The sequence below is a fragment of the Eulemur rufifrons genome, chromosome 6 (assembly GCF_041146395.1).
Source record: "Eulemur rufifrons isolate Redbay chromosome 6, OSU_ERuf_1, whole genome shotgun sequence".
NCBI classification, from domain to species: Eukaryota; Metazoa; Chordata; class Mammalia; order Primates; family Lemuridae; genus Eulemur; species Eulemur rufifrons.
In genome coordinates, this window is record NC_090988.1 from 22,933,713 (window position 1) to 22,952,965 (window position 19,253).

Consider the following 19,253-nt stretch of genomic DNA (forward strand, 5'->3'; position numbering starts at 1 on the left):
ACACTACCAGCCATGTAAAGAAGCATGAAAATATGACTAGAACTAAGGAGAAACACCAATCAATCAAAACTGATCCAGAACTGACAGAGATACAAGACTCAACAAACATGGACATTAAAAGTTATAATTGTGTTCCAGATGTTCAAAAAGCTAAGTAAAGGCATGGAAGGTATAAAAAAGGTCCTAGTCAAGTTTATAGAGAAGAAAACTATAAAGGCTGAGATGAAAAATACACTGAATGGGATTAATGGCAAATTAGACACCACAGAAGAAAAGATTAGTGAACTTGAAGACAGAGAAATAGCAACTATCCAAAATGAAACACAGAGAGAAAAAGGAATTTTTAAAAACAGAAAACAGTATCAGTGAGCTGTGGGACAATTTCAAACAGCCTCATGTACATCTGACTGGAATCTCTGAAGGAGAGGAGAGAGAAGTGGGACAGAAAAATTAGAGAATAATGGCTGAAAAAATTTCCAAATTTGATGAAAACAATACATTCACAGATCCAAGAAGCTCAATGAATACCAAATGTGAAGAAAATCACACAAAGGCACATCATAATTAAATTGTTGAAACCAATGGTAAATAGAAAATCTTAAAAGCAGCCAGAGAAAAAGGGCACATTACATACAGAGGAATAAAGAAAAAGATGACAGTGACAGATTTCTTGTAGGAAACAGGACATATGAGAAGACAGTGAAGCAACATCTTTAAAGTACTGAAAGAAAAAAGAACAATCTAGAATTCTGTATCTAGTGCAAGTATCCTTCAAAAACAGAGACAAAATAAACATTATTTTGGACATACAAAAGCTGAATGATTTCATCACTGGAAGACATGCACAAGAAACACTAAAGAAAATCCTTCAAGCAAAAGGAAAATGAAGCTTGATAAAAACACTCATCTATACAAAGGAATGAAGATGAAAATATGCCTCTCCAGGTAGGAATGAGAAATGGTAACTATACTTGTAAATATATATGATTTTTTAAAAAATTGAAATCTCTTTAAAAGATAATTGACTGTTTAAAGACAAATAATAACACTGTATTGTGTTTTATGAAAATAGGTGTAAATAAAATATGACAAAAAGAACATAAAGGCCAGGAGGGGCCAAATAAAAGCACATTATTGTAAGGTTCTTATACTATATGTGAAGTGTTAAATACTACTTGAAGGTAGACTGTGTAAGTTAAAGACCTGTACATGAATGTACACAGCAACTTATGAATTAACAGCCCCAAACTAAAACCAACTCAAATGTCTATCAACAGATGAATGGATAAACAAACTGGGATATAGTCATACAATAGAATACTACTTATACGCATTCCAAGGAAGACTGCCTTAAGGAAAGAAAAAAGAAAAAATACTAGTGGCAATAAACAGAAACTATATGTTAACACACACAATTAAATGGATGAATCTCAGAATAACTATACTGAGGGAAAGAAACCAGACAAAAAGAGTACATCCTGTATGATTACATTTATATAAAACTCCGGAAGATACAAACTAATCTATAGTGACAGAAAACAAATCAGTAGTTGCCTGGGTGAGGGATGGGCAAGAGAGTTACAAAGAGGGCACAAGGAAAATTTTAGGAGTGAAGCCTATCTTGATCATGATGATAGTTTCACAAATGTGTACCAAAACTTATTAAATTATACACATTAAATGCATGTAATTTACTGTATGTGAATTATTCCTCAATAAAGCTGTTTAAAAAACAATTTTGGACTTAAATTTAAGTTAAGAAACAAAAATAATTAGATACCTACTGCATTCTGGCTTCCAAGAGTAAAAATAAATAGCTATTTTAGATAAAAGTTAGAATAGAAGATTCATAATTTTTAAGGGCTAGAATCAGTCACAGAGACCAATTAATCAAATACTTTCTTATAAGAGATCATGGAACCAAGTCCCAGAGTGGGTCATTGACTTGCCTGAGCCTTACAGCTATAGTAAATACCTTACTAAACTGTAAGATTCACAATGACAGAGATTGTGGTTTTTAAGACACCACTATATCCCAATACCTAGTACATGCCTGGGACACAGGAGAAGCTCAATAGATATTTGTTGACTGATCTTTCCCCTGGAAAAAAAGGTAAAAAAGAAGATAAAAGAAAAGAAAATCTCCCTTGCAGTATGACTGAAAGTTTCTCCCTATCTTTGATTCTCCAATCTCTTTAGCACAGATGAGAGAATTAAGTAGTACCTTTAATAGCATAAATACAAGGAAATAAATTATATTCCACATTTTTTAGTTTAGTGGATATTTTATCATATTCTCATACTTAAAAATTTCTAACTCATATTACCAACTCTTAAATAAGCAGAAAAATTGATAGAAAATATCCCATTTCATGCAGATTAGTGACCTTTTCAAATTAATAAAAAATTTACAGAAAAAAGCTTACCAAAAATTTCTCCATTTTTGGCATATTCTGTCACAAGGTACAACATACTTTTGGTCTCCATTACCTATTGATAAATAATTCCATATTAGTTGACAGGAAAGTACTGTAATCTACTACAACATTCTATAGAGTTACCTAAATTGAAACTAATCACAAAAGAATCAGACTAGTTCAGAAGCTGGCTAAAGTTACAAGTCTGACAATATCCTTATGCTAACATTTTTATGAAAAATCTAGATCCTTGCTCTTCTAAGCATGGTCCATTGGCCAGGAGTAACAGCACTGTCCAGGCACATGTTAGAAATGCAGACTGTCAGGCCCTACCACAGACACCACAGACATACTGAATTGGAATTTACATTTTAACAAAATCAACAGGTGATTTTTAGGCATATTAAAGTTTGAGAAGTACTAACATAGGTAACAGGAGTTTTGAAGGTCAACTTTTCAACACCTCTTCACTGACTTTTCTAGCCCTATGTTATCGTGGTAGACCCTGATTAAGAAAAGAATAATTAAACAGAAGAACTTAGTTTATCTGGCCTGTAGCCTAGCTAATCTGGCACAATGTGATATTCCTCCTACTATAATATCGTTACAAAGTACTATAATTTTAAAACATAGTTCAAAAGCTTCATCTTTACTGTTACTTTTATTTAAATTAGTTTTTCTAAGGTCAGAAAGGAAGTGTGTCATTGTCACAAATTTGATTTTTCAAACTGCACTAAATACATGTCTATTTAGAAAGGAAATTAATTTTTAGAATTAATATGAGCGATTTTTAGACTTCTTCTCTGTAACACTCTTTATCTGCTATCTCCTGAAAGGCTGAAAACTTTCTGATTTAAAATGTAGGTTTGGGACTATTCTCCATTAGGCCAGAAAACTAAGAGCTACCAACAGTTTGGTTAAATGAATCAAATAGTAAATCAATTTCAACCAATTATTTAGTTAAATAAAGATAGACTTATCACGTGAATCATGATAGTTTTATTCTCAGTTTAGCTTATGGATCATCAGTGACTGAAAAACATGATTAGTTTCTTAGAAGTATCACCTTTAGGAATTAACAACAACAACAAAAAGCCGAAAGGGAGAAATAATTAATCTGATTTTTTTTTTTTTTTTTAAGAGAAAGGGTCTCGTTATGTTGCCCAGGCTGGAGTACAGTGGCTATTCACAGGCATGATCATAATGCACTGTGGCCTCGAACTTCTGAACTTAAGAAATCTTCTTGCCTCAACCTCCTGAGTAGCTGACACTACAGGTACGTGGCACCACACCTGGCTAATCTGATAGAGATTTGATCTAAGAGGCCTCTGTAGTTTTAGAATTTTTAGGAAATGTTTTGAGTGGTACATAATAGTCTCTCATTCTTAGGAGGCATATCATAAGCCAACGATCTCCACTTTTTTTTTTTTTTTTTTTGAGACAAAGTCTCACTCTGTTGCCCAGGCTAGAGTGAGTGCCGTGGCATCAGCCTAGCTCACAGCAACCTCAAACTCCTGGGCTCAAGCAATCCTCCTGTCTCAGCCTCCCGAGTAGCTGGGACTACAGGCATGCACCACCATGCCCGGCTAATTTTTTCTATATATATTTTTAGCTGTCCATATAATTTCTTTCTATTTTTTAGTAGAGATGGGGTCTCGCTCTTGCTCAGGCTGGTCTCTAACTCCTGAGCTCAAACGATCCGCCCACCTTGGCCTCCCAGAGTGCTAGGATTACAGGCGTGAGCCACCACGCCCGGCCTCCACATTTTTTAAATTGCAAATCTCTATCAATAAAAGTTGTTTAGCCATGTATACATACATACACATTTATGTTTATGTGCATACACATAAATTACTAACATGTGCCACTGAATATATTATATATATGGTATATATTATAAACGCACACAAGAAGACATATATAAATAATAAACATAGCTGAAGTTCTAATAATTTCTTCTTATACTCCCAAGGACATTTATGCTAATCCATTTGAGTGCACATAGTGGTGTGCTAGTAAACCAGCTCTCTGAGAAAAAAAAAAAAAAGCCCTGATTTGTAAGCCAATTTCTGTGGTGTAAATATTACCACCAATGCTGATTTTGAGTTACTAATGTAATGTGAATTGGCTTGCAAATCTTCTGAAAATTTAACAATCAGATCTTATAAGCCAGTAGAGGCCTAGTCTAGCATACCATGGGTTCACACATCCTGCTTTGGAGAACAAAGTCATAGGCTAGCATACTGGAATATCTCAGTTTAAAATTCTCCAATAGAAAAATTCTACATGTTAATGAACTGAAATTTTTAAATGTTTTATATTATCATTCTTAAACATGAATTACTCTTTTAAAATCTGAGAAAATATTCCTTTTAAAAAAACATGGTTTATGTTTAAAATGGGTACAACTTATTTTATAAAAATTATCTTAAAGTTGATTTTTTAAAAAATGGCTCATTTATTTTATCTGATAAAACAAGCTAAAAAAAAAAAAAAGATTTGTCTCTAGGTATTACAAAGTATGCTACTGAGTAATAGATCACTTCAGCTTTTGTATGTCATAAAATAGTGGTCCCCAACTCTTTTGGCACCAGGGACTGGTTTCACTGAAGACTATTTTTCCATGGACCAGCACCTCAGATCATCAGGCATTAGATAGATTCTCATAAGGAGCGAAACCTAGACCCCCTCATGCACAGTTTACAGTAGGGTTTGAGCTCCTATGAGAATCTAATGCCACAGCTGATCTGACAGGAGGCGGAGCTCAGGCGGTGATGGAGCAGCTATAAATACAAACGAAGCTCCATCCTTTCCGCCCCCGCACCTCCTGCTGTGTGCCCTGGTACTGGCCCAATCCGGGGGTTGGGGACTGCAGTCATAAAACATAAACAGTATATTTTTTAAATAAGCAAAACTGCAACATCCTCGTTAGTGGTACTACCACCAAAACGCAGCAGGTTTAAGCAGGGTATCATGAATGCACAACTGCAAACTTTTAAAATAAATAACTTGCAGTCTGAGAGACAACTTAAAATTAAGCTACTAGTTTCTGATTTCAAAATTTTTAATTTAAAGATAATTTAGAAAAATAGATATACTCAGCTTAATAAAAGCATATACTTATCTTTCTTTTATAGATTAGAAAAACTAACATAAAAGGAAAAATCATGATGCAAAATAGAGTACTGAATATGAAATGCATGGAGGAGGTGTAAGACTAAATCATACCTGATAAAGTTTGATTATGTGAGGGTGGTCTAACATTTTCATTATTTGTACTTCTCGGTAGATTTTCTCAAGGTTCACTGCATCTAGCTGAGATTTATCTATTATTTTTATCGCCACCTGCAACCCAGAACAGAAATAAATACAATTAATATATAATAATTAACATCTTCCAATTAAGAATCCTGTCAATAAATGACATCCGAGACTTTGCCTATAGCTTTCTATGACACCTATTACAGCTAGTTTAAATTCAACACTCATTTATTCATTCATTCATTCAACAAATGTTTCTTCAATTCATACCATGTATAAGGAACTGCAGAAGATTTTGTTTGGTAGTGTCTTTAGTGTACTATGAAGAATGACTCTGCCAAGTTACTTTAATAAAGCATGTTTCTTTTTCAGCAGAACTGTAATGGCTTTTTACTCCATGTATAAACTGAAGAAGTAAAATCTTTATTTTACTAAACTAGTAGCTGTTTCAACCAGTTACCATCCCATTATAAAGTACCTATAAACAAATGTTCAGTCAAGCAGAAGACATTTCAGAAGATAGCTTCTGTGGTACTGAAATACTATTTTTCTGGAAAAGCAAGCGATAGGTTCCAAAGAATATAGACATACCTGTCTAGAATAAAGCTGAATACTATTAAAACTCAACTACATGAAAAAAATACCAATTGGATTAAATTTTGTTTTAAAAATCAAAGTGTAAAAACTGAAATGTTAGTAATTATACTTTTAACTTTCTAAAAGGAATTTGATTTCAGAAAATGTGGCCTCATTCTGTTATAACTAAATAGGAATCCAAACAATTCCAAGGTTAGTAATCTGAAGGAATTACATTTGAAGGTGAATACATAGTCAGAATTCAACAATCACACACTTTTTTCCCCATCTAACTAAAGGAACTAATTTTTTACTATTAGTAGATATTTGGTTAGGAATATAGCATTCTGTAAATAAATTTTTCAGATAATTGGGAACTACCCGAATTTAATAAGTAAATTTGTACTTACTAAAAATGTATTAAAATGTACTTCACATTCTATCAAAAAGTATTCTAAACATAATTTAGCCTATGCTGTTGTTTCAGGGTAATTTTTAATACACCAACTATTATATGTTCTATAATAGTTCAATACTCTCAAAATGTATCCAGGAAAATAGGACTCGGCTTGTCATCTCAATTTCCTCAGTCTCCTGTTCACACAATTACAGTTGTGCCTTGAACAACACAGGTTTGAACTGCATGGGTCCACCTATACACAGATTTTCTTCCACCCCTGAGATAACAAGAACAACTCCTCCTCTTCCACCTTCTCAATGTGAAAACAAGGATGAAGACCTTTATGATGATCCACTTCCACTTAATGAATAGTAAATATATTTTCTCTTCCTTATGATTTTCTTGACAAGGTTTTTTCTCTAACTCACTTTATTGTAAGAATACAGTATATAATACATAAAACATACAAAATGTGTTAATCAACTGTTTATGTTATTGGTGAGGCTTCTGGTCAACAGTAGGCTATCAGTAGTTAAGTTTTTAGGGAGTCAAAAGTTAGAATTGGATTTTCAACTGCTGGGGCAGGGGGTGGGGTCAGCGTCCCTCCCACCCTCTTGAAGAGTCAACTGTAATTTTTTCTTCTTTCCTAATGGCTGCTGTCCTTAGCAGTTACCTCCTAAAGCTCTACTGTAAGGTTTCTTTCTTACCTTTCTCTCTTTCTAACTTGCTGTCCACAGCTTGTTTCCTGATTTGAATTAATTGTAACTCACAGAACAACCCAAGCTTCCCAGGGGAAATCAGATTAAACTAATGTGTAAAATTAAATGTATTGCCTAAGAAAGGGGGTAGCTCCTTCTCAAGGCAGTCAAGCACATAGGTTCTGTGATAGCTATTTGCATTATGTTTGGTGGTGTTTTAATCACTACCATAATCAAAATATTCTAAAAAAGTATGACAGAAACCAGTACTATCAGTCACTTTGGGTAACTTTGGGTAAAAGTTGCCAAATAAAAGGATAAGTGTACACTAGAATATTCTCACTGTTTCTCAGGATGGTAACATGGAGTTTCAAAGATACACATGTTTTGAAGAAAATGTTTTGCCCTACAATTTCTGGAGTGAGTCTAGATACCAGCACCTTCCTCCTCAACAAAAAGCTTTTATAATGAGATGGGTCACAGCCATCTAATAAATAGAAAGAATTGAAGAGAAAAGAACCATGGTTTTTAAAATCTCAGTATTACTGTCATAAGACAATTTTATATTGTATATATTTTGAGTACCATATTCAATATTGAAGAAAAAGTTTGGATACTAAATACCAATTAGAGGTATTACCCAGGGATATCTCCTCTTTTATATTCTTTTGGAACCTTGGCCTGAACAATGAAAAAGTAAAAAATATATAAATTATCTAATTAAAGTTTAATAAACAATTACAAACATCATTATTTACCTTTTTCAACAAAAAATTCTCAAATGACATAATTCTCTCTTCACCTTGGGTCAGACTCTATCTACCTACCTATCTATGACCACAAATATATGTATATTTATTTCTTTATGGGTCACACTCTATCTACCTACTTACTTATCTATCTGTGACCACAAATATATATATTTATTTCTTTACATTGTTACCCCTTGTTTGTAAAGCTGTTATAAGAGAATTATGCTTCTCTAAAGAAAAAGTAGAACATGTTATCATGTTCCTTGTGATAGGGATAGTCCAATTGTTTTGCCAAGTAGACCTCAAAACATATAATGATTCAAGCTCAACAGAAGTTTATGTCTTGCTCATGTAGCAGAAATGGATGGGTGAAATTAGCAGGCATACGAGGCTCAAGGAGGCTTTACTATCTTTAACATGTGGATTCCAAGGTTAACCTGAAGGTGATCTTCTTTCCAGCTAGACAGAAGGAAAAAAGGGCTTGGAGGGGTCTTCATGGGAAGTTTTCATGGGCCAGGCCTAGAAGTGGTGCATATTATTTCTGCTCATCCCATTAGTTAGAACTTAGTCATATGACCACACCTAAATGCAAGGGAGGCATAGAAACAGTCCAGTTGTAGGTCTAGAAGGAAGAGGAAACAGTGGATTTTTGGTGATGAGCTAGCAGTCTCTGCCAAACTCTTCCATGTAATTTCCTAACAATGGAGCTCTTTACCAAGTACTTCCTAGAAATACATACAATAATGATGATGATGATGACTTTCACAACTGCACAGCACTTTCAAAATTTTATCAGCTACTTTAACATATTCTATCTCATTTATTTCTCAACTCTGTGAAGTAAATGGAACAAGCAGTATACCCATGAGTTAATGAAACAGAGGTTCAAAAGATGTTACACAATCTAAAAATGTCCTAAAGCTCTAGTAAGTTAAGAGACAAAAACCCTTGGTCTGCTAACTCCAAACTCAGTCTTTTCACTATTTCAAAGAGCCTATTAGTTACACATTTACTGAGCACCTATTGTGTGCCAGGAATTATGCCTGGGATACAAAAATTAATGAAATCTGATTCCTACCCTTAAGTAACTTAATAGGTCTATGAGAACAAAATGAACAAATTTTATCAACAAAAACTTATATTTTGGGATTTTCCTAGTAGTGTACTGAAAGCCCTGAATTTACAAAAAAGTCGTGTTCCAAAAGTTTATTTTAAAGATAAGCATGAATTTAGATTTCTAGAATCTTTCTCTGTATATTCTTTCACCTATTTAGTTCTGAGCATAGTACCAGAGACAAAATCTGCATGGTCACAAGAAAGAAGGGCAAGCAAGGGACTCCATAAATTGAGAGATCCCTTTCTTATTGTTGTTCATCTATTCAACTCTCTAATTCTTAATTATACACGTGTTATCTTTAAAAAAAACTTCAATGAATTTATATGATGATAGAAAAACTAATATTCCTTCCACTAGGGGACAAAAGGAAGGTTTCTTTTATAACTCTGAAGGACATACAGGAAAAACTAGAATGGTTACTATAAAACTAAGTCCTATATAAAGTAACAACACAGAATATTCAACTTCAGAAACACTCAGAAAAATGTGAATTAAAAACAGTAAAATACCATTTTCACTTATTATATTTACAAAGATTAAAAATAACTACCCTTATGAGCTGAGGTTCAATAAGGTGGTCATTTTTAGATACTGCTGGCAGAAATATAAAATAGCTCATCATTTTTCTGGAAAGCAATTTGGTAGTTTTTATTAAAAATCTTAAAAATCATCCATCCCATTTAAACTAAGGATTCTTCTTCTGAGAAATTATTTGAAGGAAATAATCTGAAATGATGACAAAGATTTATGTGTAAATATATTCAACAGAGTATTAGAAAATGAAGATTATCAGTGCGGTCTCAACATAGGATATGTGTAGAAAAAGACCAGGAAAAACCAGATACAAATATGATAAAAATGTTATCAGAGTGAAAAGATAATGGATTATTTTATTTTACTGCTTTATAGTTTTCTGTACAATTTCTCTTCAGTGAGTATGTATTACTTTTCTAATCAGAAAAGAAGACCCAGAAAAATAAGAGTTATTTATCAGCTATGCTAACTCCTGTCTATGAAATTATTAGTTTTCATTTTCTCATTTTCTAAATTCTCTAGAAAATGGCTATATTATTTTATGATTTAAATATTACATTTTAAAAAATATACAGAAAAGTAATAAAAATACACAGGAAAGTAGTAACTATATAAAATACAAATTTGCAAGGACAGGGAATTAAATACAAGAGCAGAAATGAAAAAAAGATGTTAAGCTGATGAATAAAAGGAATTTTTTAATTTTTAAATTATTAATGTTATCTTGTCTTTGATAATTTTAGAAAAAAGTTATTTCACTTCTCCTAAAAGAAATATTAATCTCATGCATTTAAAGAAACCACACATATGAAAGTAGCTTTTGGGTTCTATAAACCCACAGATTAAAAAAAAAAAAAAAGAAGCTTCTGAGGACTTTATAAGGAAGTTACACAATAAGAGCTATTCTAGTAACTAATCAGAGAGATTAACATGTTTGTTGTCTCTGATATTTGCTTCAGTGCTATTTACTACGAATATACTAATTCTACTCTGTCCTTTTCTGAAGTACCAAGTAGTATTAGCCCTACTATACAAACATATCTTTGAAATTAAAAAAATAAATACACTTTTCAACTTATACAACAAATCACTGGTGGAATTACAATATACCAGCCTATCATATGATTGAAAAGTGCCTGTGATTGAGTGATCTATAATAAAAGGATTTCTGAAAGCAGTAAAAGTCAATAGTGAAACTGACATGGAATTCTCTAGTTACCTTCTCAGAATAAATAAAAATTAGACTTTTTTATGATATAAATTTAACTTTTAAAACGAAAGTATTTAAATAATAAATCCTCACTAAGACTTAAATTTGACTATTAATGGTAAGGAAAACAGACTGGAGGAAAGGTCTATGGCCCTATGCTTTTATATACATAAAAATTAAACTGAGAAATTTTAAGCTATAAAAGAAGTGATTAAAAATAATCTATATTAAAAGTACAAATCAACAAAAAAGACAATGCAATTAAAAAAAGAGCCAAAGGACCAAAAAGCAATTTACAAAACAAATGCAAATAGTCATCATATAAAACTATGCAAAGTAATCAAAGATCTACAAATTAAAATGTAAAAATAATTTTTGTCAGTTAAAAGATAAAAATAGAAAAATTAAAAAAAAAATAGCAGAGTATTAATTTCCCCTATCAAACTGACACAGATTTAGAAAATAATATTCCTGGGAAATGTGTGTTCTTCCTGGTGAAAATTGACGGGTATTCCTTTTCTGGAGGGTAATTTGGCATCTCATGCCATAAGGCATATAATGTACATATTCCTTGATCCAAGAATTCCATTGCTATGGAATTACCCTGAGGAAAAAATCAGATACATGCACCAAGATGTATGAAGAGGAATGTCCTCTGAAATATTATTTAAGAAAAAGAAAGGGCAAGAGAAAGAAATAAACTAAATGTTCAATAATAGAAAATTGATTAAATAAAATATCGATGGTCATATGCAAGAATACTATGTAACCATGCTTTAAACAGTTCTTTTTTTAACTTGGAGCAATGTTAATAACACGCTAAGTAAAAAACACAGATTATATGTATAGATTAGAACTTTATTACATACACATAAAATATACGTGAATAACTAACAGGATATGAAGCAAATATTAACAGCAGTTATCTCTGGGTCTGGAAAGTGGAAGTAAGGATGTTTATTTTCTTCTTTGGGCTTTTCAACAATGTCTGCAATGACCATGCGTAACTTCTGTAACTGGGAAAAAAACCATATAAATACAATGTTTACTTTAAAGAAGAATTTAAAACAAATTTTAGCATTGTTTCTCAGTTTAATTAATCCAAGATTCAGCTCTTAATCTGTACATTTTTTAGATGTTTTTTTTAAAAATGAAGAGTTCCTGATAAAATTCCCAAGTTTAATTGTCTTTCAATCTTCTAATAATCTCAAACTGGATATATATGCTGTTTCTCTTGGAAGGATGGGAAAACATTCTCCACAAATGTTCTGTATAAAGAAACTTTTACATAAATAATTTATTTCAAAAAGATGGAGGTGGAAAACAGGAAAGGTATTAGATACATTAAAGAGGAAAGAAAGAGATCTTAATGAATCTGGAATCCATCTGCTTCCAAGGAAATGAATTTGTAATCAGTAGTGGGTCATAAATCAAATGTCATCATGTGAATCCAAGAAGAGAGGTCAGTTTCAGTTATTTCCAAATAAATGTTTTCTTAATTGCCTGGTACTGAGATAGAATTTCCCAGAGGATTTAAAATCAGAACACATTAAACTCTGTTAAAGTTAAAAATTTCTACAAAATATAAAAATTTACACAACTCTTATTTTGTATGTTTGTTCCCCCTTCCAAAAAAGAACAGATCATTTTGAACAATATTTAGCAGAATAATTTGACAAATACTATTTGTCTCAAGTTTCGAGAAACTAGAGAATAATTCTAAGCAAGCATATATATTCCATGACAAATATAATTTTTATTTCAATACACAATTAAAGATTATACATAGGACTAGATATAAATATTAGTGATTAAGTTGTTTTGTAAAAAGTCCTTTCATTGCATATAGTACAGCTGCTTCTTGAAATCTGGAATATTTCACGGTGCAAGATTAATTCCAAGACTATTGAGAGGCGTCTTAAAATTTTAAAGCAAAATATAAAACTCAAATTTATTTTAAAAAATGAGTCCTTTTCAACAAACATCCTAATTAGGGTGTAACATGCCCTACTCGTTTCTACCTTTGCTACAAAAATGTAATTTTGATACTTTTACCTATTGTGGAAAGCTTTAAAAAACCTTACATTTTAAGGTAATAATGAATTATGTCTAACTATAAAGCCCCAAAATGCACATGGAAAGCTTTTCAGTGAACAAAAACAATTTTCAGAATGTCCTTGATAATCAGTTTTTCATTCCAGGTTCTCTGAAGGATAAGTAAGTAGCCTGACACCTACATGCTATTTTAAAAAGGTAATTTTCAGAAACTCTGTGAAATATCATTAAGATTCTATGGACCACACGTTTATATGTTCTTTAGCTAAGCAATACAAAAAGTATGATGTTGGGGAAAACTCAGTTATCTGTCACAGAAAAGGTCTGAAAAATAACTAATGATACTTATCTAGATAGATGGTATGGGTAATTCTCTTAATTTACCTATGCTTTTAAGTTTTTCAATAATAAACATGATGGACTTGGTAATAAACATATACTACTCTTTAATGTAGAAATGATACCTTATCACTTAGTAAATTCCCTTCTAGGAATCTACCAACAATTCTTCCTCCTTAAAAAAATGTAATATGCAGACACAGAATATAAACAGAAATGTTTATTTCAAATTATTTACTATAAGTGAAAACTGGAAACTACATAATATTCAATAATAAAGGAATCATTAAGTAAAACTGGATTCATCCATAAGGTAGAACACTATGCAGCTATTAAAAATGTTTTATAAAGTTATATATAATAAGCAAAATGCTTAGATTATAATGTTAAGTGGAAAAAATACAATTTATAGTGTATCATGTGCTCTCATCTATGGAAAAAATGCATTTAAATAAAAAGACTAGGGGGAAATATGGCATAATGTTAAGAATGGTTTATTCCCATTGGTGGAGGAATTATACATATACTTTTTTATGCACTTTACTCTTTTTTATTTTTTATATTTTTTATAGTAAGACACTATTTCTTTAAGAGCCAGAAAACAAAAAAAAATTTAAGGGCATAAGTGGCTTTTCTAGAATTTTACTTAAAAGACAAAAGACCAGCTAAACAATTACCTAGAAAGAAAAAGTTATTTCCTAGTACTGTGTAGTATTAATAAAATAAAACACTACTCAAGGACATTCACAGAATAGCAAACTAGCAACCACTACTGCCTAAAATAGTTTAACAGCTTAAATGCCATTATTCTTTTCCCATTATGCTAATTTTATAAAATTAGCTTCTCCAATTCATAAACCACAAACCAACACTACAAAGCTGTTATGAAGTATTATATTAGGAAGCTGGATTCTACCACCACCTGCTTTCCCTTTTGTGTGTAAAATTCACAGAGATTTAATAACATAAGAATATCGCTTCAGATGATGATGTAATTATATTTCTTAAACAGTGTTAAGCTACTTGATAGATTAAACCAAAATGAAGATCTTTTCTGCCTACTAATTTTTTTTTTTTTTTTTGGGGGGGGAAACAGACTTGGATTTCTCAAGCTCTGTAGAAAATAGATCATTTTTGAGTGATACAGAACAAGAGACAGGGAAGAGCCAATTAAAAATAAAAGTTCCAATTGTTCATCACGTAGATGTTTAAACTAAATCCTAAATCTTGTCTCAGGATCAAACTTGGGGGAAAAAAGACCTCTCAGTTTTAAAACATACAAACTTATATTGATGTGAAAATACAGTATATGAAAAAACTTTTATAATGATATTTTGGTAATTGTTTTTTATACCATATTTATTGTTCTATGTTTACTACAGTCTGTTCAGCAATGAGAACCTAAAATAATTTAAAATAAAACAAAGTTTTCACTAGCCACCTTATAGTTTTTAAGGTAGTTGTATTTATCAAAAACACATATTTATCCAGTGAATGAATGAAGTTAACAAATACTGCTGTAAAAAAAAAACCCTCATTAACAACAAATAGAAGGAATACTTTATGAAACAATTGTATCTGTGCCCTTGCTAAACAATTACTAATGTAAATTACCTATAAAAATTCACAGAGCAACTTCACAAATCTAGAGATCTACAGCAACTTTTCTGTTCAGCAATTGCCTTGACATTTCCCTCACCCCCTCTACATTATCTCTAATTGCACCAAATTACTACAAACGCACTCACCCATCTTAAATTTACACTATTAGTTTTTATGTTAATGACTTCTTTAGAAAAAGCACCAGGGAGATGATTTCTGTGGACTAAAAATTTAGCTTTTAACCTAAATCACTTAAAACATATATACCACACACACAATTTAGGATCTAAGTGCTCTTTCATGATCTAGCCTGTACCTTCAATTACAAATGAATGCATTGATCTCACTCTGATAGCCAAGTCAGGATATTACTCTACAGTGCCCCCTAGCTCTTTAAACTATATCAGTTTAAAGGGGACACCATTTGAATTGTCAACCTCAAGTGTCAGTCACTATCAGTTCCACTTAAGCGGCTCTTAAACAGATACTGTATTAACTAAATTTGACCTGATAAATAACAACTGACTTAATTAAATCTTGCTATGAATCCAGTAAGAGCTGATGGGAAAAAATATTGTGAACTGATGGGTTTGGAATAATTCTACCACATATATACTCCAGTTCAAAAGTTCTGTAGAACCTCTCTATAACTTCCAATTTGTTTGATTTTCAGACAGTCATTAAGCAAGGACTCATAAAATTATGCATTTAAATTGCCTTCTTTTTATGTAAATCCAGGGGAAATGGCATGGCATAAGGCCATGGCTCTTCAGAGGAATGGAATCAATTTCTTCATTTTTAAAAATGCTGGGATCAGATTAAGTTATGCAAAGACTTAGTAATGTCACCATGGCCAGATGATCAGTATCATTACAAACAATCTAAATTGCTAACACTGGTAAATTTTTAAGAGGAAAATCTGTGACCTTGGTCCTGATGCTACAAAATAAGTCAGATCTAGACTGCTTCAGGTTCAGTCGGGGAAGGCAAAAAGTGAGTAGGACTGAATGACATATGTCTCTCTCTTCCTTCTGGAATCCGACATTAAGCAAAACTTCTAAGTACAACAGCCACAAAAATCATTCAAGTTTCTAAATGCCCTTCGCCTTACCTAAGTCGTTCTGAAAAAAAGTCCTACTTTATTCCACAAACTCTAGTACATTCGTACTAACAAGGGAAAAACTAGAATAGGTTGAAAACTGGGGGGGGGGGGGAAAATGAAAAAGGATGAAACTCCAGTAGCAACTACAATAAAGCAGAGTAGATACATCAAAACCACTAGATTTTATTCTAAAGAATAGTTTTGTTTCCACCGTTTCTCTAAGCTAAGGTATTTAATTTGCACGTCTTAAAATAGAGACCCTGAGGAGAGCAGCTTGAAGCAGTGGAAGGGAGGGAGGCGGGTTAGGTAAGAACAGAGACTTGTGAGAAAATATGTGCGGTGCATTAGAATGTGCAATGAAGAGGGGTGCTGGATTCACCGTCAGGAAGCAGTTGAGGGCTTTATGAGTAGAGAGGCGGAATCCGATGTGGCTTAAGGAATGCGTATTCACAGCCCGAACGCACACCTGGTAAAGGGACAACCCTAGACAAGACAGACCAACCCACCAACTGTGCAAATGCAGAGATGACCATTTTAACCAGTTCTATTGTCTGGAGTATTAGATGGAAATGCCCTAGGCAAGAGATCAAGCTAGCCAAACAGCAAGTCAGAGACACTGTGGGGCTAAAGGAAGGAGAGAAGATGGACAGTGGCTGTCTGGGCATTCCCGGCCACCAGGGCCCCTTCCTCGCGGGGCAGGGGAAGGACGCCGGGTCGCCGGGGCCGCTCGATCCCCCATCCGCGGAGCCCAAGCGCAGGCGGTCCCCTCCTCCGGCTAGCGACGTCTCTCTCGGCGCAGCCCGGGAGCACCGAGACTTCCCCTCCCACCCCACCCCCAGCCGAAAGCAGGGAAGACGCGGAACTTGGGCTCCGGAGCGGAGGCCACAGACCAGGTCACGGCCCGGGTGGGAGGCTCTGGGTGAAATTCCGTGTGACCACCGGGGGTGGCGTAGGGGAAAGCAAAGCCCCGGCCGGTCGGGTTTCCAGTCGGACGACACTCGGGTCCCGGTGACCGGGCCCGATCCCTTCGCTGCTCACCGACCCCCTGCACCTCCTGGGTCCTCACAGTCCCAGGCCCGCTCGCCTTCGCTAGTGGCGCGGCCTCGCGGGTCTCCCCGGTCCCACCACTGCTGCCGCCCCTCTCGGTAAACAGCTCCTCTCCCGAACCCTCTCCTCGGACGCTCCCGCCGAGCCCCGGGCCGCACCTCCGTCTTGGTGATCCGGTGCCGCCCCAGCTTCACCACGGCGAAGTTGCCCTTGCCCAGCGTGCCCTCGATGTCGTAGAACCCCACCCGGACAGGCCCGCGCTGCAAGTGCCTCGGGCCATCCGCCATGACCATGCTGGGCCCCGCTGCTAGACACGGCGGACAGGAGCGCGGACTGGCGTGCTGGCGGCGCGGCTCGGCTCGGGCGACGACCGCTCCGCTTGCTCCTTAGCTCCTTCCCTCCCGCTCCGCAGGGCCCAGCCAGGCGCGCGCCGCCGCTGACGTGCGCCGACGTCAGGGGGCCGGGGCAGGGGGGCGGGGGCGGGACCGGGCCTCGATTGGTCACCATGGCGACCGGAGCACCGCCGACGTCGGCGGCGGGCGGGAGAGAGGGGGGCCGACGCGCGGGGAGGGGCGCTGGGCCAAGCCGGCGCGCTCCTTCCGGCTCTGGCGCCCTCGCCTCTCCCCTCCGCCTCGCCGCTGCCAGGGGCGGGGTCGCCACCCGGCCCGCCCCGTTCCTCGGCCTTCCAGCCGAAGGGCAAGAGCGAGCCCTGGTGGGCGGTGCCGAGGGGTGCAGCGACGTGGATCCGGCCTGTGGGCTCCTCCGCCCCGGCGTTCTCCGCCCACCCGAGCCCTTCCCGCCAAAACCTCTCACCTATGAGTACAGTGCACCTTAAATTTGGCACCGGCAAAGAACTGTGGCTGAGCAACGCATTGCTCACAGGCTCCTTTCTTTGTATCCTGTTCTTATCTCGTTGCTATATAAATCCCTCCACATTTTGATGTCTCCGAGGAATCATTCTGACAGCAGCACGGTCGCTTATAGACTCACAGAATGTCCAGCGTTGAAGAGACCCTAGGGATCACTTAATCAGAGATTTAGAGCCTCAAATGGGCTTCGGAGCTTGGAACCCCATGAAATGTAGGCAAATGTTTGCTTTTCTGAGCATATGTCTGGAGAGATGGGATCATAGCTTCTATCATATTCCCAAACGTGTTGGTGACCCTGAAAAGGTTAAGAAATATTTATCTAATCCAATTTCTTTTCAGATGACGAGCAGTCCGCAAGGAATGAAGGGAATTGCCAAAGTTACACAAGTAATGCTAGAGTTAGGATTATAAATCACCACACGAGTCTTCCATATACTGACCCACGGAAACAGGAGAAGCGACATTTTAATATTTTGAAATATATTATGTGCCTCCAGACCTTGGCTTCTAAATACAATTCTCCACTAAAAAGAAGCAGACTCCCTAACGAAATAGCTGATTCCAGAGCAGAGAGAGGGAAAGTATAAAATGCCCTTGAAAGACCTTGTGCCAGAAAGCAAGGAGATTTCTTGGATATGTCAAGCAGAATATGGCAAAAGAAAAAAGGAGACAGCTTGAAGGTCTCCTTACCAAATCTGAGACAATTTGAGCATCAATAATGAATACTGAGAGAAATGGATTATAACACATTTAGTTTTAAAAAAGAATTCATCAGTGCATACTTAAACTTTTAAATAAATAAACAAATATAAAGGGGGAAGAAGTGAAAGTTCTTGACAGTGAATGCCAACTAGTACATGTAGAAGAAATGATGAAATTAGGAAATCATTTCACAACTATTATAATTGATCCAGACAAAATTACCAGTAGATATTAAAATCATTGGGGAAATTTGACTGGGATATTTACACAGTCTTCGGATTTTTTATGCATTACAAAGGGTTAACAAAGGTACTTTGACAGTGAAGAAATCTGGCAGACACCATCCTAACCAAATGATCAGAGTTAATGTCACCAATTATGGGATAAAATGACAGGATGTGCCTCCTGATGTGAGGTACTGAGAACACAATCAATATCTCTTATGTAGTATCCCTGACAAAAATATATATTATGAATCTAAAAATAATCAGAAAGATGTAATCAGAGAAATATTGTACCTAATAAATGATCAGTACTCTTTAAAAAATCACTGTCATGAAAGACAAAGAAAG

The 19,253-nt window shown here is 35.3% G+C and overlaps 1 protein-coding gene across 2 annotated transcripts in view; it reads right to left on the minus strand.

Annotated features, from left to right (window-relative positions):
- SIK2 (salt inducible kinase 2) overlaps positions 1 to 19,253 on the minus strand; it is a 126,477-nt gene that overhangs the window by 88,840 nt on the left and 18,384 nt on the right. The window contains exons 1-3 of one of the 2 annotated variants that reach the window (XM_069470908.1): positions 17,269 to 17,493; positions 5,646 to 5,762; positions 2,427 to 2,490 (exon numbers count right to left, since the gene is read on the minus strand). In XM_069470908.1, coding sequence (XP_069327009.1) covers positions 2,427 to 2,490; positions 5,646 to 5,762; positions 17,269 to 17,403 — 316 coding nt within the window. In that variant the 5' untranslated portion in view covers positions 17,404 to 17,493. Of the gene's footprint in view, positions 1 to 2,426; positions 2,491 to 5,645; positions 5,763 to 17,268; positions 17,494 to 19,253 lie in introns of those variants that run through there. The other variant, XM_069470909.1, reaches the window with a different exon arrangement.